General features: G+C 35.2%; 1 protein-coding gene across 1 annotated transcript; it reads left to right on the plus strand.

Annotated features, from left to right (window-relative positions):
* The first annotated feature begins 3,019 nt into the window (after nucleotides 1–3,019).
* Nucleotides 3,020–3,769, plus strand: LOC145165049 (uncharacterized). The gene has a single exon (XM_079083685.1). It carries the CDS (start codon nucleotides 3,020–3,022, stop codon nucleotides 3,767–3,769), a length of 750 nt encoding a protein of 249 aa, XP_078939811.1.
* Nucleotides 3,770–27,705: the final 23,936 nt, after the last annotated feature.

Genomic DNA, 27,705 nt, shown 5'->3' on the forward strand with positions numbered 1-27,705 from the left:
AAACACACACCACTCTTTATATGTCATTAGTGGAGCGTGCATGGCTAACTGACACACTAATTTGGGGCTATAAAGTTGAGGTGATTGACAAATCGAAAATTATCATTATTGATGGAGCGTGTGTGGTTAACCGGCACATCAATTCGAGATGATAAACAACTTAGAGGTTGTCAAGCAGGTTTGCATGGTTATTCACATCTTAATTGTGATCCTCGGCATCCCAGTAACAATTGGTAAAAGCATAATAGATATTAAATATGTCATTGATAAGATTTAATTAATCTTAAAGATCTAGGAGTTTCATATGATTGAAATTGGTGAGATGATTCTACCTACCTAAATTAGATTCGAACTTGATTACGACATCCTTCTTCAAAAGCCGAATCGAAAATATGGATCCTAACCTTAATTTAAATTATGGTTACTAATTAAGGATTAAAATCAACTAACATGAATTCTCTCTTCTCCAAAATTCTATATGTCAAGACAAGACAACGATGGTCTTCCTCGTTCTTAAAGAAATGTTTTTCCTCGTTCTTTTGAAGATGATCTTCCACATTTTGATAAAGGTGAAGATGATCTTCCCCATACTCCCAACAACATCATAAAAAATGGAATGGATCATTTTCAACTATGTTTTGTGGTTATTGGATATGTGGTAAGATAATCTTGTTATAAATTTTAATTGTTTATTTAAAATTTCTAATGTTTTTATAATTAATTCTTTTATTTTTCCAAAAAAAATGTAGCGTCATACATTCATAGCGTGCATGCTACCTGTCATCTTTATAAGTAGTGTCCCTTTAAGAGGGGACTACCTATAGATAATGTTCATAACAGTTGTTATGGACAGATACAACTAGAACCTGCCTATAACATTTTATTCTGGGCGTTACAAATAGTGTCGACTCTTATACGTGGTTCCCGATGAGATTGAAGGAAGCTCTAGGGGACGTTGAGAAGTTATTATTCATAACCAATATGGAGGATTGATAACTTTTTCCTAAGGTCAGGTATTCCTTAATTCATATCATGGGTATTGTTGTAAAAGTGTGAAAATGATGATTGTACGCTCGAGAGTTGGTCGAAACAATACATTTAAACCTTTGTTTTGGCATACATACAAATCATATACAAATGATTTTCAAGAAAGCTTCCGTTGACCACGCCATGTTGCATGTGAGTGGCTTGCCAACATCGCTCATGTGAAATGTGCAAGACCCTATTTCACTAACATCCATTGGAATGTACTTAACATTGCTATTCTAGAGTCCATCCACATGTTATTGGTTCATGAACGCAATTTACCGATAACAACGCTCATTGAGGTTGTTTGTGAGTACACTTAACAGATTTATATTCAACACAGTGACTAAGGAGGTAAAATACTATATATAATTTCTAGTTGTAAAATGACCGAAATCATAATATTTCTTTTTTAGGGGGTTCATTGGTGTACTCACGCCGTATGCAGTGATGGTGCTTCACAGGAGGATGCACAAGTCTGTTCGGTGGAAGTAAAGAAGGACGTCGTCTGAGATGTCGTCTGACATTTTTCAAGTAACAAATTTTAGGAAAACTTGTGTTGTAGATATGCAACTTCGTATGTTTACATGTGGAAAATGGCGTAGTCGTGGTATAACATGATGTTATGTTCTTACTGCAACACATTGTTTAACCTACAATGACTTTTACCATATGGTGTAACTGTATTGGAGGTCTATGTATACCGAGTTGCATACCAAATGAAAACTGTGCATCCTCTGCCGCCTCCTTCTTAGTGGGAAATACAGGTACAATTAATGGTCGTTTTAAACCCTGTGTAATCGAATAATTTATGTTTTATCGGAAATAATTATTTTTGGATTTGAAATTATGAAGTATGTCTTCTTCAAAATTGGGTTGTTTAACATATTTTTCACTTTTTAGCCTAATTTGGACCTAAAAAAAAGTATGTATTCCCGTAATCCAAACTTGGAGTTTGATATGTGCATTAATAACCCTTATTAAGTAGAACACAAACAAAAATATTTCACCTGAAAAAGAGTTCGTATTGAATAGTTACGAAGGTTCGAATAAAAAAAATAATAAATAAATAAAAACTTGAATTTTGTAAGTGTAATATGTTGGAAAATTTAGTATAAATATTTATATTTTTACTAAATTTGGACATATATAAATATATACATATGTTGTATATATAACTAACTCTAAGTGGGTTTGTGTTCTCCTCCACGAGGACTTTGAAACGATATATTATATGTCCAAAATGGAGTATATGTGAATGAAATATCGATACTCAAAGAAGGGTATTTGAGAATAAGTTTAGCAAAAATGGATGAATGTGGGAATGAGTCCCACATTGGTAGAAAGACCAAACTCAACAAGGTTTATAAGCTTGAATGCATGAAAGGCTTACAAGCTTGTGTCTATGGTTTTACTACAATTCCTACCCGCGCGCAGGGGGGGGGGTGCAAATCTTGGATTTCGTAGACCAAAAACACCGAACTTGTGCATGGACACGAATGCTGCTTCGAAAACTCAGGTACGCGCTACCCTCATTTTTTGCTAAATTTGGTCCCTATTTTGAATTTTGTAACGGATGCATTAATTACATAATTAATGACATTTATTGGCATTAAACCCTATTTTGAATTTTGTAACGGATGCATTAATTACATAATTAATGACATTTATTGGCATTAAACGCTCAATCAATTATTGATTTGTTTCCATTACACGATTCAAGTACACCACTGTTAAGGTTGCTGTACCCTGGGAACAGACGGCGAATCTGTTTAAGGGAATCGAGTCCAACTTGAGCCTCAGCCACCACGTTTGCTACTAATTTTTATTTACAGGAAACTTTCAAGAGGAAAAACGAAGTCATACACTAACAGTCTTAAACAGATTTCTATTTTGTTCTAAAACTTTCGTTTTTTTCTATTCTTTTATTATAAATCGATTTTGTATTGATTTTTCATGTAATCTATTTAACTGTGGTTACGACTCTTTCAGAATGTCTGGAACTCCTGCTGCTGGTGCTACCCCTCCTGTGAACCCAAATGCACCGGTTCCAAACATCATGGCTAATCATGCTGAGAGACCTGGAAAATTTTCTGGTCTCAACTTCAAGAGGTGGCAGCAGAAGATGCTATTCTACTTGACCACCTTGAACCTGGCTCGGTTCCTAACAGAAACTGCTCCTATAATTGGTGAGGGGCAGGCTGATGCTCAATCTGTGAATGCAATGGATGCATGGAAGCATTCAGAATTTCTGTGCTGCAACTATGTGTTGAATGGGCTAACTGATGCACTTTACAATGTCTATTGTAAAGTTACAACTGCTAAGGAACTATGGGAGTCTTTGGAAAGGAAGTATAAGACAGAAGATGCTGGAACTAAGAAGCATGTTGTTGCTAAGTTCTTGGAATACAAAATGGTTGACTCAAAATCTGTTATGAGTCAAGTCCAAGACCTTCAGGTCATCATACATGATAACAATGCAGAAGGGATGGATCTTAATGAGTCATTCCAAGTTGCATCAATGGTTGAAAAGCTTCCTCCTGGTTGGATAGACTTCAAAAACTACCTTAAGCATAAGCGAAAGGAGATGTCTGTGGAGGAACTGGTGGTGTGTCTTCGGATAGAAGAAGACAATCGAATGTCCTTGAAGAAAGGCAGTGAAGTTGAATCTTCAAAGGTTCATATGGTGGAAGCTGGTCAAACTTCCAAGAGCAAAAGCAAGGGACCTCACAAAGGCAAATAAAAGGGCAAAAACCTACGCCCCAAGGCAGGAACTTTCAAGAAGAAGTTCAAGTGCTACAACTGTGGCCAACCGGGTCACAAGGCTTCGGAGTGCCCGCAACCTAAGAGGGAAAACCGTCAAGCAAACATAGTGAATGACAACATGGAGTTGGTGGACATGATAACTAATCTCACGACTATGGTTTCTGAAGTGAATCTCATGAATACAAATTCAAAGGAGTGGTGGATTGACACGGGGGCTACTCGTCATGTGTGTCATGACAAGAGTGTTTTCAACACCTACAAAGAAGTTGAAGATGGTCAGAATCTCTACATGGGAAATGTAGCTACCGCGGATATCAAAGGTGTTGGTGATGTCATTCTAAAAATGACTTCGAGGAAAGAAGTGAAGCTTAGGGATGTTTTGTATGTTCCTGAACTTCGTAAGAATCTAGTGTCGGGTGGTTTGTTGAACCAATTTGGTTTTAAGCTAGTGTTTGAGTCGGACAAGTTTGTTTTGTCCAAAAACGGTATGTTTGTGGGAAAAGGATATGCCTTGAATGGCATGTTCAAATTGAATGTAATGGTGACAAACAAAATGAATAATGAAAGTTCTAGTTCTGCTTATTTGCTTGAGTGTTCAAATGTTTGGCATGGTCGCTTAGCACATGTAAATTACAATTCTATTAAGCGATTAATAAAACTAGAATACATACCAAAACTTAATATTGACTCAAATCACAAATGCCCCACATGTGTTGAAGCAAAACAAACTAGATTATCTTTCCAAACAATCAAAAGAAACACCGAACCTCTTGATTTAATTCACACTGATGTGTGTGATTTAAAGTCAATTCCTACTCAAGGTAGGAACAAATACTTCATTACATTCATCGATGATAGCACGAAATATTGCTACATATATTTACTTAAGAGTAAAGATGAAGCAATAGACAAGTTTGTCTTGTACAAAAATGAAGTTGAGAATCAACTCAACAAGAGAATTAAAGTAGTTAGAAGTGATAGGGGTGGAGAATATGTTTCTCCTTATGCTGAATTTTGTGTGAAAAATGGAATTCGTCATGAATTCACATCACCCTATTCACCTCAATCCAATGTAATTTCTGAAAAAAAGAACCGCACCTTGAAAGAAATGGTCAATGCCATGATAATAAGTTCGGGTATAAACCAGTCAATGTGGGGGGAAGCTATTTTGTCGGCTAACTATCTTTTAAAGAAGATACCTCGCAATGAAAAGAATGAAACACCGTATGAACTTTGGATGGGAAGAAAGCCATCGTATAAGTACTTACGAGTGTGGGGGTGCCTAGCTAAAGTTGTAGTACCACCGCCTAAGGTACAAAAGTTAGGACCTAAAACAGTGGATTGTGTATTCATTGGATATGCACAAAGTAGTAGTGCTTATCGTTTCCTTGTGCATGATTCTAAGAATCCAGAAATACACAAGAATACCATAATGGAATCAAGGAATGCTTCATTCTTTGAAGATGTGTTTCCTTGTTTGAACAAGGAAGTTGAAAGCCCATCTTTACCAAACAACGAAGCTGTTCGAGAAGAAGAACAAGCTCGATCCGAGGAAGAAGAGATAGAACTCAGAAGAAGTAAGAGACTAGAGTTGAAAAATCATTTGGTGATGATTTTTACACCTATGTGGTGGAAAGTGAACCTAAAACCTACCAAGAGGCGGTTAATTCTTCTGAGGGACCTCAATGGAAAGAAGCCATCAAAAATGAGGTAGAATCTATCTTACAAAACCATACGTGGGAACTAGTGGATCTACCTCCAGGTAGCAAGCCATTGGGTTACCGCTGGATTTTTAAAAGAAAGATGAAACCTGATGGCAGTATTGATAAATACAAGGCAAGACTAGTAATCAAAGGCTACAGACAAAAGGAAGGTCTAGATTACTTTGATACGTATTCACCAGTGACGCGAATAACATCCATTAGATTAGTTCTTGCCATTGCAACTATTAGAAACCTGCAAGTTCATCAAATGGATGTGAAAACTGCTTTCCTAAATGGGGAGTTAGAAGAAGAAATTCATATGGAGCAACCTGAGGGTTTCATTGCCTCGGGACAGGAGAACAAGGTTTGTAAACTTGTTAAGTCTCTATATGGATTAAAACAAGCTCCAAAACAATGGCATCAAAAGTTTGATCAAGTCATGATGGAAAGTGGCTTTAGAATCAATGAGTGTGATAAGTGTATCTATGTGAAAAGCACAACTCATGGGTATGTCATCTTGTGTTTATATGTTGATGATATGCTTATCATTGGGAGTGATGACAAGATAATAAGATCTACGAAAGATATGCTGAAATCCAGGTTCGACATGAAAGACATGGGTTTAGCAGATGTGATTCTTGGAGTCAAGATCACAAGAACCCAAAGTGATTTGATTTTAAGTCAAACACACTATGTGGATAAGATTCTTGAAAAGTTTGCTAAGGGAGATACTAGCATAGCTAGAACTCCAATTGACACTAGTCAACATCTACGTAAAAATAGAGGTGAAAGTGTTAATCAAGTGGAATATTCAAGAATTATTGGCAGTCTGATGTATCTAATGAGTTGTACCAGACCTGACTTAGCATATGCTGTGAGCAGACTAAGTAGATACACTAGTAAACCCAGTGATGAACACTGGAAGAGTATTACTAGGTTGCTAAGGTATGTAAGATACACGCGAGAATATGGACTGCATTATGGCAGACATCCAGCAGTTATCGAAGGATACACAGATGCAAATTGGATATCTGACATAAAAGATTCCAGGTCTACAAGTGGATATGTGTTTACACTTGGAGGTGCTGCTGTAACATGGAAATCATCTAAGTAAACAGTTATATCTAGATCCACGATGGAATCTGAATTTATCGCCTTAGATATTTGTGCTGAAGAGGCAGAGTGGCTACGTCAATTTGTAGAGGACATTCCTGAATGGCCTAAGCTGGTAACGGCCATATGTATACATTGTGATAACCAATCGGCAATTGGTAGAGCTCAAAGTACAATGTATAATGGGAAATCAAGGCACATTATACGTAGACATAAAACGATACGACAACTAATCTCTACGGGGGTTATCACGGTTGACTGGGTAAAATCAAAAGATAACATTGTGGATCCGCTTACAAAAGGCTTGAGTAGAGATGTAGTTTATAAGTCATCAAGAGGAATGGGACTAAAGCCCATAAATGAATAAATTCATACGAAGGAAACCTTACCCAGAAGACTGGAGATCCCAAGATCTGGGTTCAAAAGGAGAACCTAATTGTATGAGTGAGGCAGGTCACTGTGGGGGAGAGTTAACACTACTTCCTAATCCATTCCTATACGTAGTGACAAAAATAGGCTAAACATATGGTTTTTAATGATTCTTGGAATCACCTATGTGAGAGAGAAGTGGGGTCGCTTCGAAGGGAATTATAGGGGCACAATTCCTAAAGCTCTTGCAGAACCAGGTTAGTGTTCATGACCAAAACGAACATGTCTATGAGGATATGGCCTTGTCAGGAAGAGTCCTGTGAGATTTACATTGTCGTCTACATAAATGGCAGCTTAGTTCAAAGACATCGAGATCTACTAACTGCTAGGAGATTAAGTGTAACATCTTAAGGGAGGGTTCAAAGGGTAATACCTACCTATCCTATGCAGGATTCAACTGTTGAAAATTTCATTTGGAAATTGGATGTGCAGAGATCGATCTTCATTCATGTGGGGGATTGTTGGAAAATTTAGTATAAATATTTATATTTTTACTAACTTTGGACATATATAAATATATACATATGTTGTATATATAACTAACTCTAAGTGGGTTTGTGTTCTCCTCCACGAGGACTTCGAAACGATATATTATATGTCCAAAATAGAATATATGTGAATGAGATATCGATACTCAAAGAAGGGTATTTGAGAATAAGTTTAGCAAAAAGGGATGAATGTAGGAATGAGTCCCACATTGGTAGAAAGACCAAACTCAACAAGGTTTATAAGCTTGAATGCATGAAAGGCTTACAGACTTGTGTCTATGGTTTTACTACAATTCCTACCCGCACGCAGGGGGGGTGCAAATCTTGGATTTCGTAGACCAAAAACACCGAACTTGTGCATGGGCGCAACCTGCAGACACGAATGCAGCTCCGAAAGCTCGGGCACGCGCTACCCTCGTTTTTGCTAAACTTGGCAGTTTTGGTCCCTATTTTGAATTTTGTAACATATGCATTAATTACGTAATTAATGACATTTATTGGCATTAAACGCTCAATCAATTATTGATTTGTTATGACATTTATTGGCATTAAACGCTCAATCAATTATTGATTTGTTTCCATTACACGATTCAAGTATAAAATGAGACCTTACCATCTCATTTAACACACGAATGAAAATACTCTTCTTTCTCCTCATTCTCTGTACTCCTGCTTCCGGCGACTCTTTCAGGCAAGTGAAATATCCGGCAGTACACCACTGTTAAGGTTGTTGTACCCTGGTAACAAACGACGAATCTGTTTAAGAGAATCAAGTCCAACTCGAGCCTCAGCCACCACGTTTGCTACTAATTTTTCTTTACATGAAACTTTCAAAAGGAAAAACGAAGTCATACACTAACATAATATACATAAATATATCCAAACAATGCACTTATTTTAACAACAAAAATGACAAGACAATAAAATCCTTTAGAAAAAACAATATATATTTCACAGATAACGTCAGCAGTTTCTGGTCAACGCTGAATTTTTGTAGTCAACGTCCCCAAAATGACGTCGTTTAGACGGAAAACAATTCTACAAATGATGTAATCTTCGAAAATTATGGCTATATGGGTTTTTTTTTCTTTTTGTTATCTTGTGGTAATTTTTTTTAATAAAAAATTACTCTTATAGTCTTTTGCTCTGTTTAAAAACGACTTAGATAATTAAAAATAAATACAATTCTATTTCAACATTACAAAAAACTGAAAAAGAATACATTTATCACTATTTTTTAACTTTTGTCTATATTTGGGGATTTGAATAACAGGGAACCACATAAGTCAATGACGTCAAACGGGAAACTATAATTCACCGCGTGGAACCCACCAAAAAAATATTTAATGTAGTCAAAGAGTCAAACCATCATTATTACATGTCCATGAACCTATGGATAATGCATAACATGTTTTCCAATAAAGACGAATAACTTTCGTGCATACGTGTAAATTTACATTATTTTTTTTTAATGTAAGAAATCGAGAGCATAACTTAAATTGAAAAGATGATGTATGTCTTTTTTTTTCGTTTATAGTTCAATACATATCGATTGAAGGCAAACGGACAACAAGCTGCGCCGCTAGTCCTTTCTGGATAGCAAAACCAATTCTTTTGAAAACTACATTTGTGGATCTAGGAGATATGACATTAAAATGCATGACTCGTTGGACTCTATTGAGGAGCTCCACCGCCTCTGGTGCGAGAAAACCAAATGTATCGAATGCAAAAGGAACAAACACATATTGATTTGCTATAAATGCATTCTCGTGCTTTACCACTTTGCACGCAGCGGCTTTCAAAGCGGCATGCCCAGCTGTGAAACCCCCGCTCCCCAAACCAACGAGAGGAGAGACCCCAGTAAGATCCACGCACGCATGCTTCCCTCCTATCCATCCAAAGACCAAAATGTCAGCCGGTCTAAGTGTGGACCTTTCATCCTGTGGGTCCGTCAAAAAGTTCACTGACGCTTATTTCTTCACAGAAATACCAGCACGCCGACAAGCATCAAAGAGAACATCCCGAACCACATCATGTCTATACTTGAAACCAGGGAGCTCTCTATAATGAACCGCGTGTTCCCCAAAGGTATCCAAACATGCCTTGCGACAAACTGGACATATCTCGTCAATTGGAAATATGGGAATCATGAGGCGGTAACGAATGATAGTTCGATACTCCACATGAGACATATGTTGGCCAAGACCATCAATAGGGATAGTTAGCAGAAAATCCTGAGCATGAGGCGCCCGCAGACACTCAAATACTGTTTTCTGTCTGACAGTCATGTCAAAGTCGACTTCCATATCTTGGACGATTTTGCTAAAAAGGGCACACGCCAAAGCTTTTTGGGATTTAGGGGGGGCGGTGTCCTTATTAGTGAAACCGCTACAGTCAAATCCCGGAATCGTATTGCGAAGACGAGTCATAGCACATAGGTAATCCGAGTCCATACCACATACGCCACTGTCACGTAAGATGTGGTCTTGTAATGCCCAAGATTGGGCCCTCGAGGCTACAAATGCGTAGGAGGAAACCTCGTAGGCCGAGTACAAACCCAAACCACCGAAACGAATAGGTAAGGAAGCCAAGCGCCACTAAGGGTCAACATGATCTAGAGTATGGAAGTGGATGAAAAAAATCGAACTAATATTATCGATACTGATACAAGAAATGGAACCGATTTTTGATATTAACAGATCAGAAATTTCGGTACATTTTCACACCTCTAATTTGCATATTCACATGGAAACAATGGAAATGGAAAAATAAGTACATATCCAAATTAAAAAGAAAAATGAAGCCTTCATAGTCCCTATTGCTTATTATACCTCCTAAAATTAGTTAAATCAATTAAGTTTTATTAAATCACGTTTTATTTTTAATTTTTAATTTTATTTATGTACCCTTCTTATTATTTATTGTAACTTTTTTATTTGATTTTGTGATCTTTTATTGTTTTATTGTTTTTTATGTTACCGAATCGATCGAAATGTCGAGTATGGAAGTGGATAAAAAAAGATACTCAGTACTTAACATAACTAATATTATCGATACTGATACAAAAAATGAAAACATATTTTCGATACTAACAACGGTACCGACGATTACTGAATCCTGAATTTCATGATTTTAGAATTCCAAGTAGTATCTCATCTCATATTAGTATAAACAACGACATTCGGTACTGATTCAGATAATAAATTTCGGTACATTTTCGCATATCTAATTTGCATATTCACATGGAAACGGAAAAATAAGTACATATGCAAATTGAAAAGAAAAATGATGCGTTTATAGTCCCTATTGCTTATTATACCTCCTAAAATTAGTTAAATCAATAAAGTTTTATTAAATCACGTTTTAATTTTAATTTTTAATTTTATTTATATACCCTTCTTATTATTTATTGTAACTTTTTTTATTTGATTTTATGATCTTTTATTGTTTTATATGTTATATTTTCTATTATTATTATTATTATTATTATTATTATTATTATTAATAAAGCATCAACAATAGGAGCTTATTAAAATTTAAAAAGCTATAGTGGTAGCTTCTTCAAACACAAGCTTTTTGAAAAAGCTTGTGAATTAAAAAGTTCATATTAAGACGTCTTTCAGGTATTGTGTGGTTTTTTTTTTTTTTGTGTTTTCAACCAATTGAAATTTGATAACTTATAATAAAAACCAACTAAAAGCAAGATTATATATATATATATATATATATATATATATATATATATATATATATATATATATATATATACTAGCCGTTTACCTGCGTCAAGCGACCGATGCGAATTGTTTTTTTAGAAATTAGTTTCTAAAAGCGACTTTTTTTTTAATTTTTTTAAATTTTTTGTGAAAATAATTTACTACATCTAAACAAACATGTCATTTTCAGAAATGTTTCCCATTTAAAATGCCAAAACATGTCATTTCAAACATTGTTATGTTGTTTTTGTTTTATTAAAATGAGACCTTATTGCAACCCGTTGCTTGATATGAATCATTGCATAATAACAAAATATAGAAATAATGGAGTACAATAAAAAATCGTGAGTACAATGTTATTTATTTTTCATCCTTTCTATCATATATAGTTTGAAAATACCCCTTACCCTGCCTTTCAAGTCTCAACACCATTTGCTCCACCTCTTCTGTGTGGTCATTATTTCCTCCAAGATTTTATTGAACCCAAAATTTTAGTAAATTACAAATTAACCCTAAAATGAAAAGGAAAAAAATGTAAGATTCATACCTATTACCTGCTTCATATAAAGAATCACAACAAACCATTGTGGTTGAAACCCTAGAACTATAAATCACAAAAGTAACAACATACTTTAGGGATAAAATTATATTACTTGAATTACCTCCATTGTTATATTAAACCTGCTTTTAATAGATCAACAAGATTGTTGCAAAGTTAAGCCACTAGCATTCTACTGCTTCGCCTAGCAGCACGACGCTTTAGCCTAGTTTCAATGGGTCCACGCCGATTCATTGCACACGACTTTCCCTCTGTATACATCTAAAATTTGATTAAATTCTATAAAAACAAAGGTTATCACAAATCAGAATAAGATGTAAGCTCAAAACTAAAAAATAAAGGACAACCATTATGGGTTATATACAAAAATAACAACGTAGTTTCATGTATTTGTTTATTATAGTGAATTGTTCAAACTATAATGGATTTTTCATTGATTTGTCTACCAAAACAGTCCTTTGGACTCAGTTTACTATTTGTTTCGTTGGCCACAATTTGAAGCTATTTCAATGTTCTAGAATCTAGACTCCAATGACTTGTGTCCTAAGGTTCTGATTAAATTGTCCAACCCATATTTGCATTTTCTTGATTTGGGGTTGTTTTGGTAGACTCTTTATCAAAGTTTTGGTGTTCTTAAAGTCTTGGACATAAAACCTCAACTTTACTGCTATAATTAGTGATACTTAGTTTTTATATACCCCCCTTAAGTTAAAAAGATATCATGTTAAGAATATATCAATATGTGCACTTACTTTGATGATATGTCTTGGTTGTTGGTAAGATGGATGATGCATGCTCTATAGGAGCAAATCCAGTTGAGTGTTTGAACAATCTACAAGCAAAGAACAACCTATTATTTAACCTAAATACATGATAGTAGTATTTAAGAATGGAAAATACTATAGGATCCTGGAATGAAGAAGGGTTAGAAAACATTGACAAGTTATTACTTTGACAGCAGGTCTTATTATTATAAAAAATCGATACTTATTAGGGTTAAATGAAAGTATGTTTCTATTTCTTTCATTTAGCCCAAACTTAAAAGGGTTAAGTGCAAGAAATAACAACATACTATCACAAAGTTTATATCAATTTCCATAAAAGCAATTAATAGATGCCAAGAGATTCTCAGAAAGCTGTCTACATAAGGTAAAAATAAAGGTGAGCAGATCACTTAAATTGAGTGGATGAAAAAAGGGATATGTACAATTAATCATGTTATGTTTTAAAATCATTAATCAAATGTTTTTTAATCATTTACTTCGGAGGTAATTTTTCATTATTACCTCCTTTCTTCTTATTCCTATTCAATATATTTCCTTGAGTTGTTAGTTGTCTGGAAGAAGCTCTTATCATGCTCATAAAGTTAAATCGAATTTCACAACTACTTTACTATGCAACCAGAACCAAAAACCCAAATAAAAGTGCATTACCACTTATTGTTTTTATAAGAGGAAAAAGTGCCCCTTTTGAAGCATCGCTCTAATTTCAAGACATGCAGGTTATGTTGCTCTCTTCCAATTAAGAAATTATATACTCTAGCTACCCTTTGAAAACAGAATATGCAACTTAGATGCCAAAAAATGCAATAGAAAATATAAAAAAAATCACATTTTGTAACATCCTTTTTCTTGGATTAACCGAATTAGGGTTTCAGAGGGTCAAAGGTTGGATTTCTTTTTCAGCCACGACGTGGTGAACCCTTACCACGATGTAGCGGTAAGCCTTTGGGCCGTATGAGTTTAATGAACCACCACGACGTGGTGAAGGGTGAAGGGTTTTGAGCATTCTAACACTCCTATGGTGTGCATGCAACCCTAGAAACCTTGGATCTATGTTTTCTCTATTATACATGCAAAATTTGATTTTCCCAAGGTTCTCATCCTAACTAGCATATCATGGGGTACTTGTAATATAAAACTAGTATAATGACTTACCTTTTCTTGTGGTTGATAGCTTGGAGCTTCAAGAGCCTAGCACCAATAATGTGAATGCCTCAAGTGGAATCACAAATCACCCAAAACAACTTGGAAGACTTTGAGAGAATATGAAGCACTCTAGAAATCGGCCCACCCTTGTTTCTCACACACTAGTCCCATTTCAAGTGCCAAAGACCTCTTTATATAGTATGGTGGATTAGGGTTACATCCATGTAAACCCTAATACCCATGACCTTTCATTTCCATAGGATCCATGGGTTAAAAGCTCCATGGACTATCCATGGACTTCCATGCAAGCTTAGCCCATCCTAAATGAACATTGGCCCATTCTATATATATAAGAGTCCATATTTAATTAGTTTATTTTTATCACTAAATTAATTCCAAATTAATTCTTGATCAATACTAATTAAATAATATGATTTCATATTAATATATTATAACTTATAAATATATTAATAAATCATAAATATACTATTCTCAAAAGACTATCCATACAAATTGTTCCGGTGAAGTACAACCCAAATGGACCATGCTGGGTCGGGTCAAGTACATACTAAATATAGTTATGGACTTAGACACCTTATCCAACAGTCTCCCACTTGGATAAGTCTGATAACTATAGTTGCAAGTATGACTTCAGGAATCGACCAACAATCATAGCTCTTAAAACTTTGTTGAACTATGAAGTGCCATTTTAGATAAGTGATCATATAATCCTCTGTTCTCAAGATATCAGCCGGACAAATACATGGAACAACGTCGTACTTATTGTCCAACAGTCTGTTTCCCGATTTCCGATTTGTTTGACATAGAACTAAACTGAACACATCAATTTGGTTCTGACCGGGCCCGACACATAGGTCAAAACAAAATCATCGAGGGACCCAGATATCGATTTTAATCCTCCAAGGACTCAAAGGAACAGATAAACTTCGACTCATATGCTTGTACTAACTACTTGTTGAATCATACACAAAGGCACGTTTTATAACATCAAGTTACTGATGCGTTTCGTACAATCAATGTACAATAAACTCATAGTCAACAACTCATATCTCTAGGATTGAAGACTTATATGATATTACCGTCTCACGATCACTCGAGATAAATTCCATGAAGTGATACAAGTGAGCGTGGGTTTAATCCAATACTCAGGACTTATGAGCACTCATGAATGTCGTAGCAACTTTTGCTATGTCTAACACCTTAGACATCTACAAGCCCAATTCATGACAATATTGATTCATACCTACTTCCAAATTATGATTGACTGTGGAGAGTTTGAATAAAGTGATTATTCTGGAAGTCAAAACATGCAAAGTTGAAACAATAGTAAACAATTGACACAAGATAGTAACACCTTACTCATAAACAAACAACTTTTATTTAATCATCAAATGTCAATTACATTTTACAAGTTTCAGAAATAGCTATCTAATCAGTAAAACTAATATCTTTCTTTAGACCGATGCGCCTCGCATGTTGCAAATGCCTAACCCTAGTCAGTCCCTTCGTGAGGGGATCTGCTGGGTTCTCTTCTGACGATACCCTCTTTGCCACGAGGAGTCCTTCTTGTATCTTGTGTCTTATGAAGTGATATTTTCTATCAATGTGTCTGGATATGCCATGATCTCTCGGCTCCTTGGCTAAGGCAACTGCACTATTGTTGTCACAAAAAATCTCCATAGGATCCTTTATAGCTGGTACAACTCCAAGGTCTCCGATGAAGTTCGTCAGCCATATCGCCTCCTTTGCGGCTTCACTCGTTGCTATGTACTCTAATTCACATGTCGAATCAGCTACTGTCTCCTGCTTGGAACTTTTCCAAGTAATCGCTCCTCCATTCAGGGTAAAGACCCAGCCCGACTAAGAGCGGAAATTATCTCTGTCGGTTTGAAAGTTTGCGTCACTATACCCCACTACTCTCAAGTCATCACTCCCACCAAGGAGAAGAAACTAATGTTGGGTTTTGAGCATTCTAACACTCCTAAGTGTACATGAAACCCTAGAAAACCTTGGATCTATGTTTGTCTAAAAATACATGCAAAATACTTTTTCCAAGGTTCATAATCCTATCTAGCATACATGGGGAACTTTAACATAAAAGATGGCTAGAATTACATACCTTGTAGTTGATTTGATTCCTTGAAAACCTTGAGAGCCTAGCACCCCAAGTGTGATGCCTCAAATGTCTCACACAACACCAAATGCACTTGGAATAAACTTTGAGAGAGAATGTCACACTTAGAAATCGGCTTGCCCTCTTGCAACTACTTATGTAGCCGATTTTGGTAGATAACATATCCTTTATATAGTGTGTTACAATTAGGGTTACACCATGTAAACCCTAATGTAACATGGCTCTTCATTTCTATGACCCATGGCTTTGTAACTCCCATGGAGCATCCATGGAGCATCCTATGGACCTTAGCCCAACTTGATAATCCATGGAGCCTTTAGCCCACTATACAAGTTATGGATGATTTACATAATCAACCCATATATTTAATTAGTCATCTTTTGATCACTGAATTAATACTAGATTAATTCTTGATCAAAACTAATTAAATAATATTATTAATATATTAGAACTTATAATATATTTATAAACCATAAGTGTTATTTCTCTCATTTTAGTTTATCCAAATGCATGATGCCATGCAACCCAAATGGACCATGCCAGGTCGGGTCAAGTACAACCCACAAATAGTTATGAACTTAGACACCTAATCCAACAGTCTCCCACTTGGATAAGTCTAATAACTATAACTGCAAGTATGACTTCAGGAACCGACCAGCAATCGTAGCTCTTTTCAAGGTTTCTCGGAACTGAGAAGATGATGATGTTGGGTTTTGATATACTACAACTTCCTATGGTGCACATACAACCCTAAATACCTTGGATCTATGTTTTCACTAATTATACATGTAAATGGTTTCCAAGGTATTAATCTTACAACTAGCATGCATTTAACATAGAATTATAATATACTAGTTAGCATGACATACCTTTTGATGGAGCTTGAATTCTTGGTGTATTTGGCCTTAAAGAGCTTAGCCCCAATAGTGTGGAAGCCTCAAATGGAATCACAACACACCATGGACAAAGGATGAACTTGAGAGAGAATTCCATGCACACAAAAGACACCACGAACTCTAAAAAGATACAAGTGGCGATTTTGGGCAATGAAGTATCTATTTATATGTGGGATTTCTAGGGTCATGGATATAACCCAAATCCATACCCTTGGGTTTTATGATCCATGGTTCATGTGGCCCAACTCTTTATGTATCCATACATAAACTTGGTCCAACATGGATCATAAGCCCAACACATATAAATATAACTAATTATCATAATTAGTCCCCATAGATTTAATTAGTCTCTTTCGACCACTAAATTAATTCCAAATTAATTCTTGATCACTACTAATTAAAACATATGATTTCATATTAATATATTATTACTTATAATATATTAATAAACCATAAATAACCTTCTCTCAAAAGTCCATCCTAACAAATTGTCCTGATGATATGCAACCCAAATGGACCATGCTACTCTCGGGTCGAATACATACCAATAATAGTTATGGGCTTAGACACCTAATCCAACAGTCTCCCACTTGGATAAGTCTAAAACTATTATTCAAGTATGACTCCAAGATCCCGACTAGCAATCGTAGCTCTTAAAGCCGCTGTCAAACTCTGAACAAATCAAATGACATGTACATTAGATAAGGGATCATATATTCCTCCATTCTAGATATCATATGGCCTGAGACATGGATTATAATCATTCTCTCTGTCCATTTGTTGTTTCCCGATTTCCGATTTATGACGACTGACTAATTGAACAAATCAAATCAGTCCAGGCCCGGCCGAGCACTTACGTTTGTCATCACCAAATCATCGAGGGGCCCACAGATATCGCTTTTATCCCGAAGGTAAAAGGAATGGATAAACTTCGACTCATATGGCTTGTTCTACTACTTGTTGAATCATACACAAAGGCACGTTTTATAACATTGAGTTACCAATGCGTTTTCGTGCAATCAATGTATAACCAACTCATAGTAACAACTCATATCTCTAGGTTTGAAGAATATAAGATATTATCGTCTCATGATCACTCGTGATAAAATCCATGAAGTGATTCCAATGAGCGCGGGTTGAATCCAATACTCAGAACTTATGAGCACTCATGAGTGTTGTAGCCCTTTGTCCAACATCTTAGACCTCTACAAGCCAACCCATGACAGTCTTAATTCATATCTACTTCCAACATATGACCGACTGTGGATGGTTTGAATAACTTAGTCATCCAGAACAATGACCTAGTTTATTCTTGAAGTCAAAACATGCAAAATGAAACACAAGAATAATTGAATCGAATATGGTATCAAAACCTATGAACATAAATAAAACACCTTTTATTTATCACCATATGATTACACATTATTCATTGTATACTGTTTCAGCTATCAACTTTATTCTTGAATTTAAAACAATAGTTGTCCCATGCTCCAAGCATGTACACTATGTTTTCTAAACACTAGTCATGCCATACACCAAGTATGCATACTATGTTTGTCTATGATCTTTACTTTGTGAAATAGATCAATTGAACATAACTCCAATGATCCTCTTTTCATAGTCCCAAATCCTTACTGCAAATGCAATAATTCCAAATTCATGCCATTTACTGAAATCTGTTAGATTCTAAACTTATATGCATTGATCCTCTTGTAATGATTATGCACAAAGTCAGATAGACTTGACAACAAACATTACAGAGCATTCCAAAGGAGATCAACTCCTTGGAAACATCCTTCTTGCATTAAGTTTCCTAATCTTACACAGATTGAATAATTTCTAACTTTGAAACATTTCCATATTCCATTTTGACTATCACTTCTGAACAAGAGTTTCCTCCTTACAGATTATGTCAATATGGTCCTTCCAGAATTATCATTATACTTCCAACTGTCCTTGAGCAACCAATCTTTGGTAAACCTTAGATTGTCCTCGACAATTGTTTAATCCTTTTAGTCATATCCAATTCTAGACCTTTTCCCTTCTTAATGCCCCAGGCATTTGGAAAATTTTAGAAAGGATGAATATAGCACATGCAATCGATCCTATATCCGAAGCATATGGGACACGATTCATGATGTATCACATAAAGACTAAACCAGTCTTTTGCTATAATATTTCCATTTCAATTTGCCAAGTTCTCATAATTCAGATTATGAAAAGGGATGTCGTAATCATAATCGAATTTTAGAACGCAAATAATGGACCCTATATTAGAATTTTCTTATGTTGAGCCATTCCAACATAACATTCATATATATACTTGACTAAATACGATTAAAACCTCAATCTAAGCTTTTATATTTGAGATGAAGTATAATTTCTTCTCCCTTAATTATAGCAAAACAACTTTTTCCCAATTGAAACCTTTTGTTTTCTATAATTAACATTGCTAACTTGCAACCTTTATCATAATTATCATGCTCCCACTAACATGATGATTATTAGCATAACACTTATGTTCCCACTAGCTTTGACATGTACTCAGAAATCAGTTGAACTTCTAGAAAAAACAATACTTTATTGACTTTCTTACCAAAGTTCAGATTTCTGATACTAGATTGCTTTGATAAAACTTTATCAATATCATACACCTTATCTTAGATAGCTCACAGGTGTGTCTAAACAATTTCAGAACTATGAAAAGGGATGCCGTAATCATAGTCTCAATTGTTTAGACCTTTGCCACTTCTCACAAGTCCATGTTAGTGTGCCGGTTAACCACACAGATCCACTAACGACTTTGAGAATGCAAATATCACAATTGCTATCTACTTCAAATCTACTTGGTGGAAGTGTTTCCTCACCATCATTTTCATGAATCGGAGAGAAATGTTATGACCCTTAGATTTAATGGTGTATGTGTTCTTATCCATGTGAATTGTCAAAACCATAGTCACAAGACAAGGATAATGACAAATCCAAACTCATATGGACTGAACTCAATCTTAATTTCTTGCCACCTGGCAGCTCAAGGGCCTGCCATTGCTTCCAAGTTGTTGTGCAACCAATTGGGAACTCTAAGAACTCATATGCAAAGCCAACTTTAACTGGAATGGGCACAGAATATGTCAACACGATAGGTTATAAACCTCAAGTCATGTTCTAGTGAAGAACTTCAGGTTTTATTCTTGATTAGTTCTTGAGACTTTCAAGACCTTTAAGACTCCCACTGTCCTCTTGACATATAAGACTTTCTTGTCAGATATTCAAGAGATAGTGTGGATTCTAATCAAGACAAACACTTCACACAATTGGCCTTAGTTGGTCTTTGTTTTATCCAAAACATCACAACTTACCAATTTCAAATGTACAAGAGTAGAAAACTTTTACTCTTACATTTGATAAGTGTTTTAAACCTTCTTTAAGACATGTCACTCAAGTTACAATCTTAGAGTATAACTCTAAGAATTGTTTTTGGAACGAAGTATGAATCATCTTCTTGATTTAACCACTTCAATAATTCATAACTCCTCTTCTTAACTATCAGAATGCACTTAGAGGATGAATTGTGATAAGGTCTCAAAATCATTAAGATGGTCTTAAAACATGATACTAAAGTACTCTCCCATCTTTTCAGATTTGAGAAACTTTTATCTTTCTGCCTAAATTGATTCTTCTTATTCGCTCTGCCATACATTGGAACCTTTTCCAATGTCTCAGAATTACACTTAAGCTTGTAAGTATAACCATATTTACTGAGCTATAGTAAATTATGACGAATAGTCTTATCGATCTTTTGTGGTGGACTCTGACCAGTGCACAAGAATGTGTACCCGATCCCTTAGTCCTTCACTTGACTCACACACCCATGTGAACAAGTAGTTAGTATTAATTTTTCCAATGCTCGAAAGTTCTCATTCATCATGCTATACAACTTGCATGATTCCAAGTTTCTATCCAACTGAAACTTGGGTGATGAGAATCTTTCCGTATTTGGTAAATTTAGACACTACCACAAATGAAAGAATCAAATTCATATTTCCACTCTTGCTCTTAATGGAATCTTATAAGCAACATAAATTTTCACAAATGCCATTGTAAGGATATTTTAAAATAAATAAAATCAAAAGATTTACCTTTTATTTTAAAACTTTGTGGAAAAACTTATCCTTACAATCCATATGAAAACTTGTTGTTATCTATTCCTAAGAAAAATATCATAACTGCTAAGAAGTAGCTCAAGAATCCGATCTTCAAACTATGCGTTAGAAATCCATCTACGCGATCAGATTCAACATATTCTTTCTTTAAGTTTCTTCACTTTTCTTTGATTCTTAAAACATCAACATGTGACCCAGTCACATCATGTATCAAGAATCTCAGAATAGAAACTTAGCAGAGTTAGATAGTGGACTTTACCTGAAGTAGAGTCAAACTTATTGACTTTAACATCCTTAGGTAAATTTGGCAGCTTCGCAACCAATGCCCCTTTTTTTTGGCAATATAAACATATGGACCCTTTGGTAATGGGACTATCTCAGACTTAGCTTTTCTCTTTACCATTTGGTCAACCGAGTTGACTATGGCCGATCCATTTCCATTGGGAAGAGAATGCTTTTTTGGATTCCCAGTGTCATCATTGTCAATGTCCATAAAGTTTTTAGGAAGTTGATCTTAGCAAATAGATAAGATCATTAAGGGTCTTGTCATAGTCTGTTTCATAGGTGTTCCAAAAGAACTCACTATGTGACTTAGAAAGTAGTTGAGCCACCAACTTTCTCAAGACTTTGACACCCAACTCTCCCGGCTTGTCAATATGTGACTACATCTCCAAGATGTGATCACACATAGACCTTTGCTTGCCAATAGGGCTTGAGTGACCTTAAACTTTTCAGGAACTTGTGGGTTAGGGAGAATAATTGGAGGAGGTGAAAGAAGTATGATTTCCATGGGACATCATCTTCATTTAGGAAAGCTTGTTTCAAGAGATTTGGGAAGATCATAAATGTCTAAACCAGACATCTTTTGGGAGATACTCAAGATAGTTGATTTAAAGTCCTTAATATAACATCCAATATGAAATATTAAGGCTAGGACCCAACACAATACTTTTATAACTTGGAAGAGGGATGCCGTAATCCAAGCTATAAAATATTTGAAGGTAGGCGAATGACGATTCACCAATTTCCACCATGAAAACGAAATATATATTATTAGGTTTTAATTGGTTTTTGAAACTCCTAGATCTTTGAGATTCATTAAACTGTTCAATGGCATGTTTCAATCTCGAGTGTGCCCTTCAGGTTTTGTGACTGGGATGCCGAGGATCACAAAACAAGGTGTGAAGTAACCATGCAAATTACTTGGTACCCTTAAGTGTTTACCCCTCAATCGATGTGCCGGTTAACCACACACGCTCCATCGATACTATGATAAACATTAGGTTACCCTTTGCCTACCTTGTTAAATACGAGTTAGTGTGCTGGTTAACCACACACGCTCCACTAACCGACTTAAACAAAGTGCAAAGTGTAATTTCATGGATTAGCACCTTATTCACTTTTTCCTAAGTAACTAAGAATGGGTATTTATAAAAGGTTTAGTTACTTAGTATTTATCATTAATACTTTTAATGAAGGGAGAATTATAGTCCTTGTCCTACCCGTTCGGCTAACGACCCTCCACCGGTCAAGGAAGCGGTGGGTGAGAGTGGACACCCATTAAACTGCCATTTTATAGGCAGTAACGTTATACCCCCCTTATAGACCGACTTCGTGAATGAGGCCTACTAACGGTAAGACTGACTTTGTTCTTATACATATATATATATATATATATATATATATATATATATATATATATTAACTATTAATATTATAATAGTATAAGGGTGTATTTTAAACATTTAAAATACTTGGTGGTTTAATCTATTAATTAAACTATACTCTTAATTTAATTAAACTTAAACCATGTCTTTATGGAATTATTAACTCTTTTAATTAGACACTTTAATTAATTTAATGAAGTCCATAAAGTTTGAACTTTAACTTTTAAAATTCTTGGGTTTGGAATTAAAGTGTATATGGGGTTTGACTTTACAAATTCCAAAACTTGAGGAGAACAATTCAAAAAACTTATGGTTTCCATAACTTATGAATTTTAAAGTGGTTTAATGGAAAAAACCCTTCAAGTTCCATAACTTGTAGACAAGTTATGGAAGACTTTAAAAGCATTAAAAATGTGACTATTCATTTTTTCATAACTTATGGAATTTTTATGGGTTTTAAAATTCATAAATGTGACTTTTCATGTAACTTGAGGAAAAGTTACAAAAACACATATTATGAACAACTTCAAGATTAATTTAGATTGAAAACAACTATCTCATAATTTTTCCTATTAATCTAAACAAACTCATAAACATGAACATTCATAATCAACATTTTTCAAGCACCATATAAACATGTATAAAACTTGAAACTTTGATTATTATCCTTTATTTGGATGAGAATAAACATTACCATAGTATCAAAAAACAAATTTTATGAACAAAAACACTTTGCGGTAATGATTCTAATCTAAAACCGGCCAAAAAAACTCGAAGATAAGCTGTCAGGGGGTCCAACTCGTCGAGTGCATGAACCAACTCGACGAGTTGGATGAATTTGTTCATGGACTCGTCGAGTCCATCACTAGACTCGTCGAGTCTGCTGTCCCGACAGCAAAAAATTCGATTTTTTTCAGTTTTTTTAACCCATGGCTCTGATACCACTATTGGGTTTTGATATACTACAACATCCTATGGTGCACATACAACCCTAAATACCTTGGATCTATGTTTTCACTAATTATACATGCAAATGGTTTCCAAGGTATTAATCTTACAACTAGCATGCATTTAACATAGAATTATAATATACTAGTTAGCATGACATACCTTTTGATGGAGCTTGAATTCTTGGTGTATTTGGCCTTAAAGAGCTTAGCCCCAATAGTGTGGACGCCTCAAATGGAATCACAACACACCATGGACAAAGGATGAACTTGAGAGAGAATTCCATGCACACAAAAGACACCATGAACTCTAAAAAGATACAAGTGGCGATTTTGGGCAATGAAGTATCTATTTATATGTGGGATTTCTAGGGTCATGGATATAACCCAAATCCATACCCATGGGTTTTATGATCCATGGTTCATGTGGCCCAACTCTTTATGTATCCATACATAAACTTGGTCCAACATGGATCATAAGCCCAACACATATAAATATAACTAATTATCATAATTAGTCCCCATAGATTTAATTAGTCTCTTTCGACCACTAAACTAATTCCAAATTAATTCTTGATCACTACTAATTAAAACATATGATTTCATATTAATATATTATTACTTATAATATATTAATAAACCATAAATAACCTTCTCTCAAAAGTCCATCCTAACAAATTGTCCTGATGATATGCAACCCAAATGGACCATGCTACTCTCGGGTCGAATACATACCAATAATAGTTATGGGCTTAGACACCTAATCCAACAGATGATACGCCATTTCAGATAAGTGATCATATAATCCTCTGTTCTAGATATCAACCGGACAAATACATGGAACAATGTCTTACTTTTGTCCAGCAGTTTGTTTCCCGATTTCCGATTTGTTTGACATAGAACTTAAGTGAACATATCAACTTAGTTCTGACCAGGCCCGGTACATAGGTCAAAACAAAATCATCGAGGGGCCTAGATATCGCTTCTAATCCAAGAAGGAACAGATAAACTTCGACTCATATGCTTGTTCTACTACTTGTTGAATCATACACACAGGCACGTTTTATAACATCGAGTTACCAATGCGTTTTCATACGATCAATATATAACCAATTCATAGGTAATAAGTCATATCTCTAGGTTTGAAGACTTATATGATATTACCGTCTCACGATCACTCGAGATAAAATTCCATGAAGTGATACCAGTGAGCGTGGGTTGAATCCAAAACTCAGAACTTATGAGCACTCATGAGTGTTGTAGCACCACTTTGTCCAACATCTTAGACCTCTACAATCCAACCCATGATAGTCTTGATTCATATCTACTTCCAACATATGACCGACTGTGGATGGTTTGAATAACTTAGTCATTCAGGAAGAGCGACTTAGTTATTCTGGAAGTCGAAACATGCAAAGTGAAACTCAAGAATAATCGAATCAACTAGGGTCTCAGAACTTATGAATATAAATAAAAACACATCTTATTTATCACCATATTGATTGCACATTATTCATTGTATACTGTTTCAAACTATGAACTTTATACTTGAATTAAAAACAATAGTTGTCCCATGCTCCGAGCATGTACACTATGTTTTCTAAACACTAGTCATGCCATACACCAAGTATGTACACTATGTTTGTCTCAACATTAGTTTTGCAATACATAAAGTATGCACACTAAGTTTGTCTATGCTCTTTACTCTGTGAAATAGACCGATTGAACATACTTCCAATGATTCTCATTTCACAATCCCAAATCCATACTGCAAATGCACGAATCCCAGATTCCTGGCATTTGCTTAAATTTGTTAGATTCTAAACTTATATGCAATGGTCCTATTGTAATGATTATGCACATGTCAACAGACACTACAGAGTATTCCAATGGAGATCAATTCCATGGAAACGAAGTCTCATATTCAGTGCTTTGAACATCCTTCTTGCAATAAGTTTCCTAATCTTACACAGATTTAATGAATAGCTTCCACCTATGGGAATATTTCCATATTCCCTTTTTAACTATTACTCTTAAACAAGAGTTACCTCCTTTCAGAATATGTCAATATGGTCCTTCCAAAATTAACACAATACTTCCAACTGTCCCTGAGCAACCAATCTTTGGTAAACCTTAGATTGTCCTCGACAATTGCTTAATCAAATTAGTCATATCCAGTTCTACTACTTTCCCCTCTTAATGCTCTAGGCATTTTGGAAAAATTTTGAACAGATGAATATTATAGCACATGCAATCGATCCTATATCCGAAGCATATGGGACACGATTCACAAAGACATGATACTAGACCAATCTTTTACTATAATATTTCTATTACTATTTGCCAAGTTCTCATAATTCAGATTATGAAGAGGGATGCCGTAATCATAATCGAATTTTAGAACGCAAATACTAGACCCATATATGGAATTTCCTTATGTTGAGCCATTCCAACATGAAATTCATATATATAGCCTTGACTAAATATGACTAAAACCTCAATCTAAGCTTTTAGAATTGAATTGAAGTATAATTTCCTCTCTCTTAATTATAGCAAAACAACTTTTCCCAATTGAAACCCTTTTGTTTTCTATAATTAACATTGCTAACTTGCAACACTTATCATAATTATCATGCTCCCACTAACATGATGATTATTAGCATAACACTTATGCTCCCACTAGCTTTGAGATGTACTCAGACATCAGCTGGACTTCTAGAAAAACAATACTTTATTGACTTTCTTACCAAAGTTCAGATTTCTGATACTAGATTGCTTTGATAAGACTTTATCAATATCATACACCTTATCTAAGATAGCTCACAGGTGTGTCTAAACAATTTAAGAACTATGAAGAGGGATGCCGTAGTCATAGTCTCAATTGTTTAGATCTTTTCATTTGTCATAAGTCCACGTTAGTGTGCCGGTTAACCACGCATGCTCCACTAACGACTTTGAGACTCCACAGATCACAATTGCTATCTTACTTAAAATCTACTTGCTGGAAGTGTTTCCTCACCATCATTTTCATGAATCGGAGAGAAACCTTATGACCCTTAGATTTTATGGTGTATGTGTTCTTATCCACGTGAATTTGTCAAAACCATAATCATAAGATAAGGTTAAAGACAAATTCAAACTCATATGGACTGAACTTATGCAATCTTAACTTCTTGCCACCTGGCAGTACAGGGCCTGCCATTGCTTCCAAGTAGTTATGCAACCAATTGATAACTCTCAGAACTCCTATGCAAAGCCAACTTTAACTGGAATGGGCACAGAAGTAAGAGTATGTCAACACGATAGGTTATAAACCTCAAGTCGTGTGCTAGTGATAAACTATAGGTTTCTTCTTCTTGATTAGATCTAAAGGCTTTACCAAGATCTTTAAGACTCCCACTGTCCTCTTGACATATAAGACTCACTTGCCAAATATTCAAGAGATAGTGCGGATTCTTTATCAAGAGAAGCACTTCGCACAATTGGCCTTAGTTGGTCTTTGTTTTATCCAAAACATCACAACTTACCAATTTCAAATGTACAAGAGTAGGACACTTTTACTCTTACATTTGACAAGTGTTATAAACCTTTCTTTAAGATATGTCACTCAACTTACAGTCTTGGAGTATGACTCTAAGACTTGTTTTGGAACGAAGTATGGCTCATCTTCTTGATTCAATCATTTCAGCAATTCTTGATTCCTCTTCTTAGCCATAGGAATGCACTAAGATGTCCTTAGAGGCCCCATTGTGATATGATTTCTAAATCATTAAGATGATCACAAAACATGATACTAAAGTGCTCTCCCATCTTTTCAGATTTGAGAAACTTTTATCTTCCTGCCTAATTTGATTCTTCATATTCGTTCTGCCATACATCAAATTTTTTCAATGCTGCAGAATTATACTTAAACTGTTAAGTACAACCATATTTACTCAACCTTAGTAAATCATGACGAATAGTCTTGACGATCTTTTGTGGTGGACCTTAGCAAGTGCACAAGACTGTGTACTGTATACCTTAGTCCTTCACTTGACTCACATATACATGTGATCAAGGAATTAGTCTTAATTTTCCAAAGATGAAAATTCTCAATCATCATACTATACAACTTGCATGATTCCAAGTTTCGATCCAAATGAAACTTGG

Source organism: Lactuca virosa, chromosome 3, assembly GCF_052849685.1.
Source record: "Lactuca virosa cultivar CGN04683 chromosome 3, Lactuca_virosa_CGN04683_v6, whole genome shotgun sequence".
Taxonomy (NCBI): domain Eukaryota; kingdom Viridiplantae; phylum Streptophyta; class Magnoliopsida; order Asterales; family Asteraceae; genus Lactuca; species Lactuca virosa.

Coding starts and splice junctions, on each gene's coding strand:
- LOC145165049 (XM_079083685.1), top strand. CDS start 3,020: ATGTCTGGAACTCCTGCTGCTGGTGCTACCCCTCCTGTGAACCCAAAT.